The 20294-nt window shown below is 40.5% G+C and overlaps 1 protein-coding gene and 1 long non-coding RNA gene across 14 annotated transcripts in view; one reads left to right on the forward strand and one right to left on the reverse strand.

The window, feature by feature from the left end:
• Positions 1-13356, reverse strand: part of HMGN3 (high mobility group nucleosomal binding domain 3) — a 54597-nt gene extending 41241 nt beyond the window's left edge. For 6 of the 13 annotated variants that reach the window (XM_069598059.1, XM_069598054.1, XM_069598048.1 and 3 more), the window contains exon 1: positions 13030-13227. In XM_069598059.1, the coding sequence (XP_069454160.1) occupies positions 13030-13044 (15 nt within the window). In that variant the 5' untranslated portion in view covers positions 13045-13227. Of the gene's footprint in view, positions 1-13029 lie in introns of all 13 variants that reach the window. The other 7 variants (XM_069598060.1, XM_069598053.1, XM_069598051.1 and 4 more) reach the window with 3 other exon arrangements.
• On the forward strand, positions 12647-19963 carry LOC138444718 (uncharacterized). Its single transcript, XR_011258552.1, has 2 exons — positions 12647-13514; positions 16755-19963. It is a non-coding gene; the product is annotated as an uncharacterized lncRNA (long non-coding RNA).
• Positions 19964-20294: the final 331 nt, after the last annotated feature.

Consider the following 20294-nt stretch of genomic DNA (forward strand, 5'->3'; position numbering starts at 1 on the left):
GAAGCAAAGAGGATAAAAAACGGTCAAATGTGTGAATTCTGAACGATGGGTAAATAGGCATGTCATATTATTTTCTGAATTTTTCTGTATTTAAAACTCCCAAAGTATTACCAATATTCAGGGGGAAGAGGGGTGAAAGTAAAGCCCAATGGCAGTGCCACACCTCCTGCCAACACAAATTCCACAACTATTAGTGTTTCTTGTGTTTCTTACAAGTCTGGGCAGACACCACCTCTTCCTCTTCTGGCCAAAACATATAATTCACAGTCATTTCATTTGTGCTGATATGAAGGAATCTGGAGTCAGGCAAGACAGGAAGCCAAGATCATCAGAAACCCGGATTCAGAGCTGTCCTCTTGAGCGGGCGTGGGAGGAGAGCTGGTGAAGGAAGCCAGGGTTCCTTCAGCAGCTGACCAACTTCACTTTCTCCACTCTCCCATCTTACAAAGATGCCGGAGTCCTGCATCTGAGGACACGAAAATGCACTGACGGGGACAAAATCGTACTTCCTTAAGACTGCAACAGGACGAGGAGTCCTTGGGAAACGAAGGAAATGAAATTTGGAATTTTCATTCTGTAGACCATCCACAGGAATCAACAGAACAAATGCCCATTTATTGAGATTCTCATTGAATAAACAGCAGTTACCACTTTACTTAGGGGTTCTTATGGGGACCATCGGCCCAGCTTTCTCTCTCCAAACTCAGGAAGGTATCTGCAGAGATGAGAGAATTATTACGGCCCTCAACAGTTGCTTGGAAACAGCGCTGGATGGTCCTAGCCTCCAAATTTGTCACTTCGAGAAAAATACTGAGGGTGTGGCAGGAAGCTGGGAAGAATAGTACCTCCTGGTGCCATCTTTTTCAGATGCAGAAGAAAGACAAGAGCTCGGGATTCTTAGCAACGAGTGCTGGACCCTGTGTTAAAGTTCCAAATAGTCTTTACCGGTGAAGCGCAGGCTCTCGGAGTTTTCCTTCCAAGACGTTAAGTGACAAGGGTTATTGTTTTCTAACTTAAGTGAATTCACTGAAATCTTAGCGTGTGTACACAATTCAAGTAACCCATTAGCCAGCTGCCATAGAACAAATCCAGACTCAACTCCTGGATTATCTATGCTGATGCAGGAAAGTTGGGAGCAGATATAACACTGCAAATAAACAAAATCACTTCTGGGGGAATGTATTACTTTGAGTGGGGGGTACACAACCCACTCCAGTACCCTTGCCTGGAAATTCCCATGGACGGAGGAGCCTGGTAGGCGACAGTCCATGGGGTCGCAAAGAGTCAGACATGACTGAGCGACTTAACTTTCAGAATAACAAGGAACAATTTCCCATTAGAAACATGACATGTTAACTGCTTCCAAGTTCTGGCTATCTGCAGTGAACAATGGGGTGCATGTATTTTCCCAAATTACGGTTTTCTCTGGATATATGACCAAGAGCGGGACTGCCGGATCATACGGTAGCTCTGCTTTTAGTTTTTTAAGGAACTAAATGTCCATATGAATGGATAAACATGTGGGGACTTCCCTAGTGACCCAGTGGCTAAGATTCCTCTTTCCCAGTGCAGGGGGCCCTGATTTGATTCCTGGTCTGGGAACAAGATCCCACATGCTGCAACTAAGAGTTCGCAGGCCCTAATTAGAAATCCTGCATGTCCCAACTAAGACCCGCAGAGCCAAATAAATAAAGACTCAAAAAGGAGAAGATGTGGTACATATATATACGATGGAATATTTCTCAACCATAAAAAGAATGAAACAATGACCCCGGCAGAAACATCGATAGACTCAGAGATTATTACACTAAGTGAAATGTCAGGCAGAGAAAAATACCATACGACATCATTTATATGTGGGCTCTGTAAAAATGAGACAAATGAACTTATTTACAAAGCAGAAACAGACTCAAAAACAAATTTACAGTAAACAAAGGGGAAAGGTGAGGGTGGGATGAATTAGGAGTTTCGGATTAACATATACACACTATTATATACATTAATAGGACAGATAATCAACAAGGACCTACTATACAGCACAGGGAACTTAATTCAATATTTTGTAATAAGCTATATAGGAAAACAATCTGAAAAAGAATAGATATATGTACATGTATAACTGAATCACCTTGCTGGATACCTGAAACTAACATAATATTGTAAATCAACTATACTGAAATATAACTTATACAGCAAATAAAAACATAAAAATTTTAAAAAGACTAAACCTATCATAAAATAAAACTTAAGATAATTCTGAAAAAATAAAAATATTACATGTTGAGATGCACATAAATTTACTATTCTAGGTTTTTAAATGTCCATACACATGCTATAAGTACTTTCATCTTACTATTAAAAGTAAAGACAAAACAAATCATTTCTATCATTTTCGTAGCACTTTATGTTTCTCTATGTACATTCAACTTGTTGCTGTATTTGATCATCTCAACAGCACTGAGATACACAGGACTGTCTCAATACTCCCATTTTACAGATGAAGAATAGAGGCTCAAAGAGATCAAGCGACTTTCCCCCATTAAAGAGTGGGGGAGACCACCCTAGACCCCAGTCTTTCAACTTTTACACCAGGGATTTTAGAGGGATGTTACCAAATCCCTTAATTTTCCTATTTGCTCAGATACGAATTTACTTCTACTAAATGGTAAACAAGTTATGATGCTCCTTATATTTTTGCAAAATGAATCAAGCTGGCTCTGATGTGATGGACGTGTGACCCTTAAAAGGGGGAACAGTAAAAGTAGAAACAGTAAATAAGAGATAAAGGAAAGCAATGGAGAGGAGACATAAAAGATAGAGTTCAAAAATGTATTCTATGGCATATATATCGAACGTCAGAAGCCTTTCAAGCTTCACACTTAAGTCTTTGGTGTGTTTACCTCCCACATACACCAGGTCTAGGACTCACAGCAACTTCCCACAAAGTAGAATTTAGCTAATTGTGTCCAGTATTGTAAAAAGTCACAGTTTATACCCAAAAAGAGAAAGAGAGAAAAGAAAAAAAAAAACACCTATCTTTTGGGGTAATCTTTGTATTTATCTTTGGATGGGATCAAAATAATAAAGATATAATTTTAAAATAATGTCACTTCATACCTTTTAAAAATAACTTTTGTAATTAAACATTAATCAGCTGGTAATCCAGAACTCTGAAATAAAAATCCGTTCAGTTCTAGGTCCGACAGCGTTTCCAAGCTATGAGGCTTTTATTCTTTATTTGATGAGTTCCAAACACAAAAGCACCTGCTTGTTTTTAAATCCAATGCCTAAGCAATGGGGGCTTCATACATGTATTACAACCTGTCACTATTACTGTATAATATGCAAGTGTTCATGGGGTTCTCAGCTCTCTGAGACTCAGATTCCTCATTTGCAAAACTGGGCTAAAAATATATTCTACCTTGTTGGGTTACTGGAGACATTAAACGAGCAGGTGAATGCAAAGTTCTTGAACAGTCAATGGATGCGTCATATTGTGAGGCCAGTATTTTTTTTTTTAATTGCAGTATAGTTGTAAACTATACTTTGGAAAAGACCCTGATGCCGGGAAAGACTGAAGGCGGGAGGAGAAGGGGACGACAGAGGATGAGATGGTTGGATGGGATCACCCACTCGATGGACATGGGTTTGAGCAAGCTCTAGGAGTTGGTGATGGACAATGAAGCCTGGCGTGCTGCAGTCCGTGGGGTCACAAAGAGTCGGACACCACTGAGGGACTGAACTGAAACTGATGCAAATGTATTTACATATTTCTGGCGACAGGCAAATATCCCCGTTAACTGAAATATAACAGACAATATATCTTGGAAATAGTAAATCCACCACTTCATGGTGGAATTCGAGAAAATATGAAGCTTTAGACTTTCAACACTCGAAGATACCAATGCTTAGGGATGGAAACTTCACATAAATACCTTGCATAGGAGCCTGCAGTCCATGAGTTCCTGAAATACCCAGAAGGCTTCATGATAATGGGCATCTTTCAGAAGCCAGAGGTCTGGACCCTGAGGGCAGCCTTAGGGTGTGATCACAAATAATAATGACTTGTGGGGTAACTTCCTCTGACTGGTGCCTAGAAGCAATGGCATCAGCCTATATCTTAATAAAGAGAACATTTTAAACAGAGGACACACATATTTACATAGCTTGAGTCCTTCTTGTTTCATTCATTGGGCGCCTTTCTTTAAATACCTATCACTGACTCAATGGACAGGAATTTAAATAAAAATTCACTAGCTCTAGGGAGCTAGTGAAGGGGCAGGGAAACCTGTCTTGCTGCAGTCCATGGAGTCGCAGAGAGTCGGACACGACTTAGAAACTGAGCAAGGACCACCACTGAGATTATCAGGAATGAACATGTATGGGAAGTACCGTGCTGTCACAGTTAGGAGTAAAATGCCTGAGGGCTGGGGTGGAATTCCTAGTTCTGTCACTTCCCAGCCGTGTGACCCAGGGGAAATGCCTTCATCTGACTAAGTCCCAGTTTTCCCACTGTGTCTGGGGCTGAGACCAGCTGCAGGCTCCATGGTTCTGGAAGCAGACCCGTCTCGGCCACCCCCTACCTCAGAAGATGTCATTGTGGAGAACACACCTGACCAGGTGCTTAGATGATTCAGGTTATTAATGCAAAGTGCTGGGAACAGTGCCTGAGTCATAGAAAGCTACCTAAATGTTATTTATTATGGCTGTCAATATCATACTCTGTGAGACGAGACCAGCCTTTCAGAAGTGCAGGGAGAATAAAATGAAATAATATGAAATTACTCCATAATGCTTCCCACCCAGGTTTATTTCTAACAACTTCACATATTTTTATTTAAAAGAAGGTGTCTAATGACTATAAAGCACAAAGCTCAGCCAGGCATTCAATAAGTGGTAGCTATTTAACTTTTAATGGTAATAAATATACATATATGTTGTTACTGGTAAGTTACTCTTAAAATATTAAATTTTGGAACCAATTTTGAGATTTAAAACATTTTTACTCTACTTCCCTACTTCTGATTATGCATATCATTCCCTTTTGTGACTGAACAAGCATTCGCTTTGGACAGATCTAAATGGCCCTGTTTTCTGGATATGCCCACAAGACATAAAAATACTGGACTCAATAAACACCTTGACCAGCAACCAATACATGATTCGATTGAACTCTTCTAAGAAGGCAGCGAAATGCACAATAAATGAGCAGCCAGTGGGGGGAAAATTCAACATTTTGATTTGGTTTGTTATCTTCAACACTGATTTTTAAATTACTCAGGAGACTAACATCGTATTTCAACACACTAGGTACTCTGAAAGCAGACAGCTTAAATGGTGTTTATGTCAGTCGCCATTTCCAAACTGTAACCTGCAGAAAAGTGGAATATACTTAAATTTGGTGTAAACAAAGGCAGTGGTTTAGGGGGAAAAAATATAGAAGAAGTGGATCACTTGATAACTGATTTGCCAAGGGAATTTTAATGTTATATGGCAATATTTTTAAGCATAATTTTTTCTGTGAGAAAAATCAACCATGTAAAAATGCACCAGATGAAAGCTTGTGTTCTCTTAAAAACACTACATTTGTTATCTGGTTGTTGAACACTGACTCCTATAATTGCAGTTAATTGGACACACAGGTGAGATCTATGTGCCACTGGTCCTGTAAAATGAAAGCTTGGATTACTACAAGGCTGTTATTTCACTGCAATTCTCTTAACAATTAAAAATTATCATTCAGTATCCCATGATAAACTATAATGGAAAAAATATATATATTTCTATGTGTAAAGATAGATATATATACATAAAACTGAATCACTTTGCTATATAGCAGAAATTAACACAACACTGTAAATCAACTATACATCTTTAAAAAAAAAAACCTGTCTCACAATATGGAGCATCTACTGACGGTTTCACACATGCTAGGCCCTGTGCTGAGAACTTTTCATACACTATCTCATTTAATGTCTCCAATGACCCAACAAGGTAGCATATATTTTTAGGCCAGTTTTGCAGATGAGGAATCTGAGTCTCAGAGACCTGAGAGGCTTACAGAGTTAAGCAACCTACCCTAAAACATACAGCTAGTAAACAGTAAAGCCAGGTCAAACTGGACGATCTCCCCAACAAAGACATGAAGTAAGTCAAGTTACTGCTTTCTTTTTTTGGAAACGATTCATTCATGAACTTGTTGAACAGTTATAGTACCTGTGTTAGGTGCTGTGGCAGGGATTGAAAAAAAGACCAGAGCCCTCAAACACTCCATGGTCAAGTGAAATTAGAAGGACTACAGAATTAATTCAAAATTAGGTAATCAATCAAATAATATATGTCAATTTAGAAACATGGTCCTCACCTTTTAAACATCAGAGGGTGGTTACAAGAAAAGCATGGGGCCAGGAAGTCACAGAATCTTCACTAATGAGGGTACCTACTGTGCACAATCTAACCTTAACTGCTAATAATATGACAGGCCTTGAATTTAACTTTCTTCTACTTCAAAGAAAGCCAAGACTTCACAGACCACCTCTATTAACAAACTAGAAAGATCCCCTTGAGATTAAGAAAAAAAAAAAAAGTAACCCCCAACCCTTTTAACCAAACAACTTTTTGTCAGTGTTTTTCCTTTGGACATGCAGTCTGGCCAAACTTTTGAATGTTTAGAGCTCATGGCTTTTCTTGTGGCTCATTATCATTTCTTGCCATGAATTATAAATACTGTCATATTTATATTACTTACCCTCTCAGACTGAAAGATCCTTAAAAACAAGGGCCTTTACTCATTCATTTCAGAAAGAGTTTGTAATGTCAATAATTCACTTACTTTCCCAAGGTAATGGTACTCTGCATTAAGGTGATGCTTAATAAATGTTTATGTCACATGAAGTGAGTGAAGGGCTGAACAAAATGTATAACCCTGACATTTTGGAGCCTTTACTCAAATATAGGTTTCATATAAGTATCAACTCAATTAAACTCAGCAGGTATTTATGGATGGCATACTACATGCCAGGCCCTTTCTCATTCAGACTGGGTAGCTCAGAATGGCTTGCGTGCATGCTCAGTTGCTTCCATCGTGCCTGACTCTGGGTGACCACATGGACTGTAACCTGCCAGGTTCCTCTGTCCATGGGATATTCCAGGCAAAAAACACTGGAGTGGGTTGCCATTTCCTCCTCCAGGATGTCTTCCCAACCCAGGGATAGAACCCATGTCTCCTGCACCGCCTGCTTTGCAGGCAGATTCTTTACCGCTGAGCCACCGGGGAAGCCCAAACCAATTTATAGATTCAATTCAAGCCCTACCAAAATCATGGCAGGCATGCTGTAGGAACTGACAAGCTGATTCAAAAATTTGTATGAAAGACAAAACAATTTTGAAAAAGTACATAGTGAGAAACTGATATTACCAGTATCAAATCTTACGATACCATAGTAATCAAGATAATGTGGTATTAATATATGAATAAATATATAGATTGTGAACAGACATCAAACCTTTACATTTATGATGAACTGATTTTCAACAAAGGTGCCTACGCAATTCAGTGAAAAAGGATGGTCTTTTTAACAATTGGGGCTGTGACAAGTAGATATCCACATATACCAAAACAAAAATAATATAAAACTGAAACCCTTATCTCACACTATTTACAAATTTAACTGAAAATGGATCATAGATCTAAACATCAGAGCTAAAATTATAAAACTTCTAGAAGTAAATATCTGTGACCTTAGATTAGGCAAAGATATATTAGATAGGACATTAAACAGATTTCATCAAAATTAAAAAAACTTTTGTTCTTCTAAAGACATCAAGACAATACTTTTAAAAAAGCCACAGGTTGGAAGGAAAGATCTATAAATCATTTATGATAAAGGACTTGTATCCAGAATAGGTAAAGAACTCTTACAAATCAATAATAAGACGAAAATCCAATTTAAAAATGGGCAAAACATTTGAACAGACATTTCACCTAAGGTATCTATTATGCTAGTAAACACATGAAAAGATGCTCATCATCATTACTTATTATGGAAATATAAATTAGGCTAATTAAAAAGCTATACGCAAAAAACCCCAACAATATTAGCTATGAGTACAGATGCAGAGAAAACTGGAACCCTCATGCACTGATGATACAATTACCATCAAAATCAGTTTGGAAGTTTACTAAAACATTAAAGATAGACTTTCATACCACCTGTCAGTTCCACCCTTAGGAAACTTCCCAAGAGAAAATGAAAACATGTCCATGCAAAGACTTACATATAAATACTCATGACAGCATTATTTATAATAATTCAAAATGAAAACAATTCAGATGTCTATTGACCTGCGAAAGGGTAAACAAAAAGTCAAAAATTCATACAACGGACTACTACTCCGCAGTAAAAAAGAATGGAGTACGGATACAAGCTACTCTGTGGATGGACCTCAAAATCATTGAGCTGAGTGAGAGAAACCAGACACTATTAGACTACATATTGTTTGATTCCTTTTATATAAAACTTCCAGAAAAAGCAAATATATACAGATAGTAATCAGTGGTTGCCTAGGACTGGGGCGGGGGGAGTAGGGACTGTCTGCAAACAATGGAGAAGACCTTTCTGGAGTGATGGAAGTGGTTTAAAACTGGACTATAGAAATGTTACACAACTCTATAAATGTATTAAAAGTCACTGATTTGTATACTTTGTATAGATAAATGGACTCTATGGTAAGTACATCATACCTCAATAAAGCTTTTCTTTAAGGAAATTATAGCCCCATCCATATTGCTTGGGAGTTGCTGAAATGTCAGTGCCACTCAACACTGCACAGTGACACAATCTTTTTTTTAAAAAACAAGACTTTTAAAAAACTCACATCTCATTATTCTTAATAATATACATTTATTTGACTTCTAGTTAAACATTTTCATCTATTGGGTCTGTTATTGTCTTATAAAGATATACATCTATTTCATAAGGACATCTTTTTTAAAGTAGCACGCTTTTTTCAGTGGTATGTGGTAGAAATCTTTTTTCCCAGTTTTACATGAGTTTTAAAATTTTGTTAACATGGTTTTCTTTTTCTTTGCCATACTGACATATTCATTTTCATGTAGTCAAATTTATCTGTATTTTCATTTACAGAGTCTGTCTGTTGTCATATTGGTGTTATAATATGCAATCTCCTTTTGAAAGATTAATCAGAAACCTTGAGTATTATTAGGTAAGCATCCCCTGTCCCAAGCCCAGCGTTACTAGGCCTTTCCATTTTATGAAAAGAGATAAAACAGAATTTCAAATCTCAAAGCTGGAGGCAGACGGACTTTTCTGCCTTTAACCTTTACGGGTAAAGAGGGACTAGTGTTGACATCACAAATTCCTGGAAAACTGTCTCATTAGAGAAAACTTCTGATGTGATACACTTCACATTTCCAATAGTTCTGGTGATGAGGAATTGGAAAAATAAAAAGAAGGATGTGAAAATGTGCCCGCTGCTGCTAGTCATGCCAGGACCATGGCTAGAGGGCTCACTGGCTGAGGCCTCTTTGTAGACCATCAGGTCATTCCATAACAACGTGATCACTGCATTCAATGTGATCAGGCATTTGTGGATGTCTGACCGGAACAGTCTAGAACTCAGTCACTCACTGTCCCACCACCACCTGGGTCCAGGAATATTATCATTTTTCCTGCTGCTCCATTCACTATTAGTGGGTGGTCACTCACTATCCATTAGGCAATGCATACAGGAAACACAACTTTATTTAAATCTCGCCGACTCAGGAAGAGACGTAACACTAACTGAAGAACTCGTCACTACTGAGTGATATACTCATCGAAAAATACTACTGCAGCTCCAAAAGCCACTTGCTTTCGTGTACCTATGACTACCACACAAAGATGCAGAGAAAACTCATAAAGGTAAGAGAGGCCCAAGGATGTATTGTACAACACAGGGGCTACAGATAATATTTTGCATTAACTGTAAATGGAACATAACCTTTATAACTGGATAAAATTTTTTTTTTAAATAATACAGTATTTGCCATAAATGCCATAAAAACATTTTATATTAATGTGGACACTATGGACTTTAAGGCATATACCTGAAGCCCAGTCATGTTAGATACAATCAGAAGAGGCATTCAAATGCCTGAAAATAGAAAATGACTGATTTTTTTTCTTTGTATATATGAGTCTCCCCCACACACATACATTTTCAAGACTGGCCCCAATTCAACCTCTTTCCTTATCTATCCTATAGTTTTTGGAATCTATACTATATATTCTGGGACCTATATACAGGTTTAATATTATTTAATTGTTTTGTGCCCACTACTCATCAAATTAAACATAAGCTCCATGAGGGCAAAATTTGTATTCCTATGGCATTCAAGCAGTGCTAGGATTCCAGATGCTTCTACTGACTTTGTTAGTGCCATTTCTTCCTCTGCAGCCTCAACAGTGCTCATTAAATAACATTTCTTGATTTCTGGAAAAAGCTGAAAAAAAGGGGCCAAGAAGGTAAAAAAAAAAAAAAAGTATTGTGAGGGCACTCTGAAAACTTACAATGTAAAACAGGCAGTGCTTTAGCTAAGAAAAATACCACGGAGTAGTATGTAAATGCTTTGGCAGATACCCCAGCTTTACAGATCTCAAAGAGCAAAGCACAGATTGTCTCCAGTTCTCTTCTTTGCACCTAGGCAGGCTTTATCTAATGACTATAGTTTCCTATATAAGTTTCAGGGACCCCCCCCCCAGGGTTCCATGAGGCAGTTCCAGGGTTCTATGGGGCAGCATCAAGGTTTGCCTGGTGAACAGGATGGCCATGGAGCCATGTTTAATTTGTGGCTGCTCCTATCCAAGTAACAACCCAGGTCTTTGAGCTGTATGTATAAATGAAAAGAATTTCTATTAATCAAGGAGAGGTTTCCTATCTCTGAAGAAGACGGACACACCGGTGCCTGCCCACAGGTCCGCCCTTAGTCCCAGGATGCCTGGCTAGCTTCTTCTCTGCTTTCTAGGGAAATAAAACAATAATCAAAGGCCAGTTTCTCTACTGCTCTTCTGTTCTTCCCTTCTGTTCCCTTGAGAGAGGAGGGTAGTGAGAAAAAGTAAGAGTAATGGTTTCACCAACTCTGACTCCTGGACAACAGGATTCCAGCACATCAGGATCTCTTATAATAAAGACTTTGTACCATCTAACTATTTGTCTACATTTGTTAATAATTCCCAGAATGGAGATGATATCAACTCACTCTGGAACCCAGTTCTTGGTGACTCTACTAGAATTCCCAACCTCATCATTAAACCAAAGTTAAAATGCCGAAAATGGTGGCATCATTCTAACATCCTCATTGTAGTACTGGAAAAACCGTACTTTCATAATAATTACGTTTAACTAATAAATCTGAAATATTAGTACTCTTAATATGCCATTCATCTTCTCAGGCTGGGCGTTTCTTTGCATTTCAAATTCCTCTTCACTACCCATGAATGAGTAAATAAAGAGAACGAGTAAACAATGTCTGAAAGAAAGCCTTTACCTACAGCATCTAATTAAACCTTTGGTACTAGTTATTGGTATCTGAGATTCTTAGGTAATTCCTGTCTTATAGCCCCAGTTCAATCGCAATACCACCATCTCTCAAGGGGTTCTGAGGTTTAAATGCGACGTTAAATCAAACTCCGCCCACAGTATGAGGCATATAGTATGTGCACAATAAACTCTTTTTAAAAAACTTTTAATTATAATATTTCTTTTTCCAAATGGAGACAAGTTTCCATCAACTTCTAAATAAGGACAGATAAAAAGGCAAAAGCCTCTGTATTTTTAAAGCTGCAAGATTTTGAAAACAATGAGATCACTTACAAACACAAATCACTCCACCATCTTTAACTGATATAGCAACATACTCTTTGCCCTTTTGCTTCCAATTTAATACCCTCACTGCTTAACACTGTTGGACACGCGAGGCCAGGCGGTGGGAGGGTGCAAAGTATTTTCTCAGCGACAGCCGCCACACTGCAGTTTCTCCTCGGGGTGGAAAAAAGCCTTCCCCTCCTTCCCTGGGACAATGACAAGTCGCAGCCGGACTCCGAGGGAAACGTGCGTCCCTGGTGCGAGTCACTTGGGTGTCCGGGGCCTGCGCGGAAGGGGACACATAATAGTCCTCCAGGAGGGACCCCAGGTCCCCCCTCCGCACCCAGGGGCGCGAGAGCACGCGAAGCCCGCCTTCCCGGACCGAGTGTGAGTTCGGGTCGCCGAATCGGACCCGGTGACCCCTGCCCTTTGCAAACACAGTTGCGCGCGCCCCCGGAGGCGTCCCATTCCTGCGCAGGGCCAACTCCGCGAGTCCCCGCCGCCAACTGCACGCAGGTCCAGCCGCCCTGCCCTGCCCGACACTGGAATGGGCACATACGGGTCTGCAGCGGGGGCGGCAGCGGGGTGAGCGCTCAGTTAAAACATGGCTTTCCCTCTCCCGTGGCCTGAGCGCCTTCGCGGCGCACCGGCGTGGGCACGGCCCACAAGGGAATAACCCCGACATCTGCCCGACTTACTGGATTCATTTTCGATCTCCCTCTGCGTGTTACTTGTTACCCCTCCCTTCCCCTCTGCCCTCCCCCCCCCCCGCCCCGCCCCCGGTCTCGCTGCTTTTTCCTGCACACTAACCTCAACCTGGCAGTTTTGGAAAGAGAAAACTCCCCTTCTGGAAGCAGGGGGCGGGGGGGGGGGTGGGGTGCAAAGCGCTTTTGCTTCTTGTTCGAGGTAGAAACCATTCCGGCTAGAATGAGTTCGAAAAGAAGGGAAGTCGCGTCGCCGTAGAGAAAGTAACATCCAGAGATCGATGAAGACAGAGGGAGGGAGCAAGATTTGCAACAGGCACCTGAAAACAAGCCTGAAGGAGCAAAGAGAATCGCCGCCCCCGAGTTACTACCGAGTGCATTCCGCGCCATCCATAGCAATGGCAAGATTTGCTCTTCTCACAGTCTGAAGGCCTTTGAAATCTTTTCGGGTAAGACTTACCTTTCTCTTCGGCATAATGACTGTATTCGTGCAGCTTAAAAGTAAAGCAACGGGCTGGAACTACTGGCACCGCCGCTGGATGCTGCCGCCGCCGCAGCTGCTCACGCGCAGGTCTTGGCGTAGCCCGGCCTCCGGGACCTCAACCTCGGCGGCTCCCTCCAGGGGCCCTCTACTCGCTGGTCTCCCCGCTCCTCCAATGAGGAGCCCCGGCAGCCGGCCGCGAGGCCCCATTGGCTGCGGCAACGTTCTAAATTCCACGAGGGCACGCCCACCTCCGCGCGCACGGTACGCGCTGTTGTAGTTTCCACTTCACCGAAAAATCTGCCTGGCGACTGAGCATGCCCAGTTCAACTAGTAACCCCCGCAAGCCACGGGATCCTGGAGTTTCATTGTTTTGTTGCTCCGTATTTGGATAGTTATCAGTAGGACGTGTGGGCCTTCATAAGAAGGAAAAAGAGTAAGGATGGACACATTAACTTTATAAGGTAAATGTATACGCAGCAAGCATTTTATGTTTCCTGTAAAAGCTTGTAATGAGTGCTATGTGGTGCAGAGCTTTGAAAGTGGGAAGGTACTCTGTTCTGAGACAGTCTGGCAGTCTCTAAGGGTCTCAGTTTCCCCTTCTAGATTTCTAGGGACAGTAAACTCTAAAACTGCTAAGGAATAATTTCCTAAAATCTGATTTCATATCTTTTACTAATTCAGTCACCAGCAAACTAGGCTTGAAGGTGAATAGGGTGTGTTTACTATGGAAGTTCGGAGAAGGCAATGGCACCCCACTCAGTACTCTTGCCTGGAAAATCCCATAGACGGAGGAGCCTGGTAGGCTACAGTCCATGGGGTCGCTAGGAGTCGGACAGGACTGAGGACTTCACTTTCACTTTTCACTTTCATGCATTGAAGAAGGAAATGGCAACCAACTCCAGTGTTCTTGCCTGGAGAATCCCAGGGATGGGGGAGCCTGGTGGGCTGCCGTCTATGGGGTCGCACAGAGTCGGACACGACTGAAGCGACTTAGCAGCAGCAGCAGCAGCACTATGGAAATTAGAAAAGACTGAACAAGGTCAGATAGGATTATTTTATTTTTTGGAACATATTTAAATGACAATTCAAATATGCACAATTTAATGTTTCTCAAAGTTCTGCAAGGCATTCAATAGGCATTGGATGCCTGGATTAAATATAAATATAAAATATATAAAATAAAATATAAAGTATTTTAATATAAAATAAACACTCTGAATTTATTTTATGAAATCATTCTTACTCTGATACCTGATACCATAACCAGTGATAAAACCTCAAAAGTAGAACTAGAGATCACTTTCCTTCATAAACACAGACATGAAATCTTAAATAATATTTTAGTAAATTAACTGTAAATGAAATGTAAATTTTAAAAATTGTGAATCACTTTTGTGTTGAATACTTGGAATCTATATAATATTCTACATCAGCTCTACCTCAATTAAAAAAGGTCTTTTTAGGAAGTCAAATCCAGCAACATTTAAGAGGATAAGACTTCATGACCAGTGAAGTTTATCCTGGGAATGCAAAATTGGTTTAACATCTGAAAGTCAATCAAAGTAGTTCAACATATTAATAGAATAAAGGAAAAAAAAAACAGTTTTTCAACAGATACAGGAAAAGCACTAGTGAATGGTTAAACAAAGTTTAGTAACTATATACAATAGAATACTACTCAACTTGATGAAGAGGAATAAAATATTCCTCCCCGGATGAATGTCAAAAACAAAGTGCTTTGTGAAAGAAGGCAAGTATAAAAGACCATACTGAATAATTCCACTTACATAAAAATTTTTAAAGCAAAATTACACATAGTTAGTTTTATAATCATGTTGGGAGGCAAAAGTTCACATAGGAAAACACTGAGACCTTACGCTACAAATATGGCCAAATCCATTTTAGTTACCCAAAGGCTACAAATATGTATTAAATAGCATCATCAAGTAATTAATTTTAATGTGTGACATTTTTCTTTGTTAATTTTCACAGTAATGAATTAGTATCCTAGAAAACTACAGAAGTGATCAATGACTTTCTTTTCTGTAATATCTTTAGGAATGCATGGATTTTTTGGCATGGATATTTTTTTGGCATGCTTCACCCTGTTGCCATTATTACTTTTTTTGATACTCATATTGCTCCAATGTGAGAGACTTTTTTCAAATTAGTGCTTGTATACTTTTGACATGATCCCAGTTGTCTTTGATAGACTCCTTATTTTCAGGTATTCAGTGGATCACAATACACTCAAAAGAACTGGGATAAAACCAGTTCTTTGCTTCAACACTGGATGGAATTTGTTTATAATTTTACCATGGTAATTAATTTATAATGAAATTGTTTTGAAAGACAGTTAACTTGCAAAGTGCTTTTTATTTTTATTTTTTCATGTAAAAATTTTTGTTTTGGCTGAACCGCATAGCATGTAGGGTCTCAGTTCCCTGACCAGGGATCAAACTCTGCATTGGAAGCACAGAGTCTTATCCACTGTACTGTCAGGGAAGTCCTTGCAAAGTGTATTTTAAACCAATGAAAACATTTTAAAATAAGGTATGTGTGGGAAGGATGCTGAGTAGCACTTGAAATCTGGGTTGAATTGTTTTTCTTTATGGAGATAAAATGATGTCACAACAAAAGTGGGACTGGAGTGATTTTTTTTTTCCCTGTGATGAAAAGTGATTCATGAAGTTGGCTGCTTTAGCTGATGTTTGTCAAGACTAACCACTCAACCAACAACAGCAAACACAACTGGGACTGTTTTTACTGCATATAATTAAATAGTGGCACTGGTTTATGGAATTCTTTAAGCCCAGTACTGGAGTGGATAGCCATTCAATGAAAATGAGCATTGCTAATTGGATAAAGAGGGTTGATTGTGGGGACCTTGGGTCCTTTGAGCCCCAGAATTCATTTACAAGTGATGAGAATAATGGCTTTAGTTGTAAAAATAAATAACTGCATTGGTTCTTTTTACTTTGAAGGCACTTGTACCTGCCTGAGCAGGATGTTAGGGAAGGAAGGTCTCTCCCTGTGCCTTCGATAGCCTTCACTGGCAGCCCCAAGGGTGAGGAGGCAGGCAAGGAGAATGATTTTGCAGGTAGCTGCGATTCCAGATTAGGAGGTAAAGACAGCCAAGCAGAAGTGAGCATGCCCTTTGCAAGTCAGCGAGAAGGCCAACCTGGTAAGAAGACTCCTTGGTTTATCAGTAAATTCCTCTGAGTGTTTCACTTACTTTAACCGATCCACCTCTAAGACTGTAAAGTCTTCTCTGTAGGTTGTGGATGCTGTTTTAGCCAAGATAGACAAAGGATACATGAAGAGGGTTACTGCCTGAGGAAGGAAGAAGGAAAAATGAGTGAACAGACCTCTTTTCCAGTTCCAGGTCCTCTTGCCTTCTTTCCTTCCCGTAATGGTTGGAATCTTACATGGACCCCAGCACTTTTCAAACACCAGGGTGAAACCATATGTGGTACCATGACTGTCAGTAAAGAAAATAGGGGAGGGAGAAGGGAAAAGGAAAAAGGGCAGAGGGTGGATAATACTAGAGTGCACATCCCATGATAAAGGCAAGTCATGTTTTAGAAAGTGTTTCCATTTTCCATATGTTTCCACGTAAACGCATGCCACACTTAGATACACATATGTGGAGTGTGTCTGTGTGTGTGTGTTCTAGGTTGTGACTTGAAATTTATTTTTAGGAGGGGTCTTGGTGAAAAATCTTGAAGCTACTGCACAGCCCTAATAAATATTCATTGGAAGGACTGATGCTGAAGCTGAAGCTCCAGTACTTTGGCCACCTGGTGTGAAGAGCCAACTCATTGGAAAAGACCCTGATGCTGGGAAGGATTAAAGTGAGAAGGAGAAGGGGATGACAGAGGATGAGATGGCTGGATGGCACCACTGACTCGATGGACATGAGTTTGAGCAAGCTCCGGGAGACGGTAAAGGACAGGGAAGCCTGGCGTGCTGCAGGCCATGGGGTCGCAAAGAGCTGGGCACAGCTGAGTGATGAACAATAATAGCCCTAATGAATCTTGTGGTTTTGGGGGCTCAGGCAGTTTCTTCCTCTGGAGGAAAGATGCTTCATCTTCAAGTCTTGGAAAGAAAATTTGAAAGGGAGAGGTCACCTCCTTTTTCTGTCCCTCCTTCCCTCTTTCAGGCAGGCACAGACAGGTTTTGCTTGAAGTAATGGCAGCTGTGGAGAAATCAGAAGTAGAATCATATTTTGTTGCTCCTGATAGATCTGTAATTCCTGGATAAGTTACTGTTCTTCAGTGAATAGGCCAAAGAACTCCAGAAGTAAATGAACAAGAGGTGGCAAAAGAGTACTCCTTTGTTGGTGGTGGTGGTATTGTGATCAGGCAAGTCTCTAATTGGACTGAGTGCTTTTTTTTGAAGAGACCATAGTTTTTACAAAGTAACTAGAACGGTCCATGGCTTCCCAGGTGCGCAGTGGTAAAGAACCCACCTGCCAATGCAGGAGGTGCAAGAGACTCAAGCTTGATCCCTGGGTCGGGAGGACCCCCTGGAGGAGGAAAGGGCAACCCTCTCCAATATTCTTGCCTGGAAAATTCCATGGACAGAGGAGCCTGGGTCACAAAGAGTTGGAGTTCTTTGTGACGTTTGTGGGGTTCCGTCACTCTAACCCCAGTTTACTGAATCAGAATCTTACATGGCTAGATTTGGGAACGTATGTTTCAAATAAGCTTCTCGTGTGTTTTTAATACTAGAATTTGAGAATTCTAGTCTGGGCCTGAATGCTGGTACTTAGACTATATATCTGTGAAAGCCTCTAAAGTTAACTTCCAAAGTAGGACCTTCATTCTGTGGGTGAAATTTCGCCCCCCAGACCTCATCTTGTGCTCGGGCTTCATCCCTGCTCAGTTCCAGTTTTGCCAGGCACTACCTACCACCTTCTCTAGTTGCAAGGAGAGTAAAAATGTCCCACCTTGAGATCTTAGAAATGCGTCTCATCCCAGCTTCCCAGGCAGCTCCTCAGCCTCTGGCAAGGTTAATTTCCGTGGCCTCGCATCCTCAAAGGGTACCCAATCTGAGCAAAACCCCACAAGTCATGCCTCCAAGGCTCTATTATTTCAGCAACTGGACAAGCACACCTTGTAACTGCATTAACGAGGAGGCCCAGGGTGTTCTGTGATCTTCCAACAGTAACCCTCTTTTTGTTTTCCCAGCCTTCAACAAATGTGGTTTACACAGTTTTCCCAACCTCCCCCCACCCCCTGGTCCTTTTCAGGTTCAATCTCTGTGTTATTTACCTCTCCTCCTTCTTCTTGCTGCTGCTTAAACTCACAGGAGTGTAATTAATTTGCTCTTTGTAGTTCTCCAAAGACTATTTGGGCAGAAATTAGCCATGCTCTGTAACTAGAACCAGGGATTGGACTGCATTTGTTCAGCCGTCCCTTTCGGCTTGGATGATCTCTGTGTCCTGTGCCAGGAGCCAGCCAAGTTTAAGGTGGTGAAAGTGGGGGAATCCCAAGGTTCAAGGCAAGGACACAGCCAAGTCAGGACACATCCTATCCCTTTAAGGCAGAAGCCACAGCCTGCCAGGTGCCCAAGGCCAGCTAGGGGTTGTTGTCAGGCTCCCAGGCAGAGCTGTACTTTTTTTTTTTTAATTGATGTCTTAATTTTTATTTATTTATTGTTTTGGCCTCACTGTGAAGCGTGCAGGATCTTGGTTCTCAACCAAGGATCCAGCCCGGGTTCCCCTGCATTGCGATTGCAGAGTCTTACCCCCTGGGCTGCCAGGGAAGTCCCCTGAGTTGCACATTCTTGCAAACTATGGCCAGGGCAATGCACTCTAAGCAGACCCACCTCTGTCCTCCCAGCTGGGATCTTAGTACCCATTTCTGATGTCTCCTGCATTTTCTTCAAACCTCAATATCCTTTCGAGCTTGTACAAAACATCCAATAGCTCCACCCCCATCACTACTCACAGGGCTCCTGTCTTTCAGGGCAGATCAAACCATTTCCTTTCCTCAATGGTAGCAAAAACAAAACAAAACAAAAAACACCAACCAAGAAATAAAAATATCTAGGTTTAGGGAAATGAGAATCAAATGAATCATTCTGGAAAACACCATATAGCAACTGGAGAAGGTCTTCAGGTTAGCTTGGTTAAGAACTGCTCTAATTCTCAGGCATTAGTTTAGAGTTAATAGAGGCAATAAAATGACTGCCAGGTCAGAATGAGTTCTAGCCACAAGGCAGTGAATTTTTTACCCACAGTGGGAAACTAGCCTGAAAATATGCCATAATCTTTAAGGTTGCTTTTAAGCATGGAGGGTTTTTATCATTGTTGTTTTTATTGTTTAAGCATGAGATTATGCTATTCTCACCAAAAATCTCATCCTTTCCTCCTTTCTCATTCCTACTTCTACTTCTCCAGAATATTTAGCAAATGGTTTCTTTTTTGTTTGTTTGTTTTCTGAATAATTCAGTTTATCCCTTTATAGGTCAAAATAATTTTGATTTAACTATTTTAAAAGTAAATTCTTTCACAGACATGGAAAACAAATTTATAGTTACCAAAGAAATTGTGGGGGAGGGGATAGATAAATCAGGAGTTTGAGGTTAACAGATACACCCTACTAAATAGAAAATAAACAAACAACAAGGTCCTACTGTACAGCACAGGGAACTATTCTCCGTATCTTGTAATAAAGTATAATGGAAAATAATCTGAAAAAGAAAATTTGTATGTATATGTACAACTGAATCACTTTGCTGTACACTTGAAACTAACACAGCATTGTAAATTAACTATGTTAATTGTTCAGTCAAGTTGTGTCCAACTCTTTTTGATCCCATGGACTGTATAGCCTGCCAGGCTTCTCTGTCCATCGGATTTACTATACTTCAATAAAAAAATTCCTCCTGCCAAATAAATAAATTCTTATCAGAAAGCCCTGAATTTGCACTTAACAGAGCTTGAATTCCCAAGTCATTGAGCTATGATCATGTTACTCAACCTCTTTGAACCTTGGTTTCCTTGTTGTCGAATGAAAATAATGTTTATCTGAGCCAGACACTACCAGTTACCTGACCAATATTCAAAGTGGTTTTCTTTCTTACTAACAGAATTCTGATTTTGGTAATAGCTGTCACCAAAACAAAACCTTTAGTCCCCCCAATTCCCCAGAAGAGAGAGGTTGCTATGTAACACTGTTTTGGAAATAAGATGTGTGAGGAAGTCAAGAGGTTGTAGTGTAAACACCACCTGT

Source organism: Ovis canadensis, chromosome 8 (genome assembly GCF_042477335.2).
Source record: "Ovis canadensis isolate MfBH-ARS-UI-01 breed Bighorn chromosome 8, ARS-UI_OviCan_v2, whole genome shotgun sequence".
NCBI classification, from domain to species: Eukaryota; Metazoa; Chordata; class Mammalia; order Artiodactyla; family Bovidae; genus Ovis; species Ovis canadensis.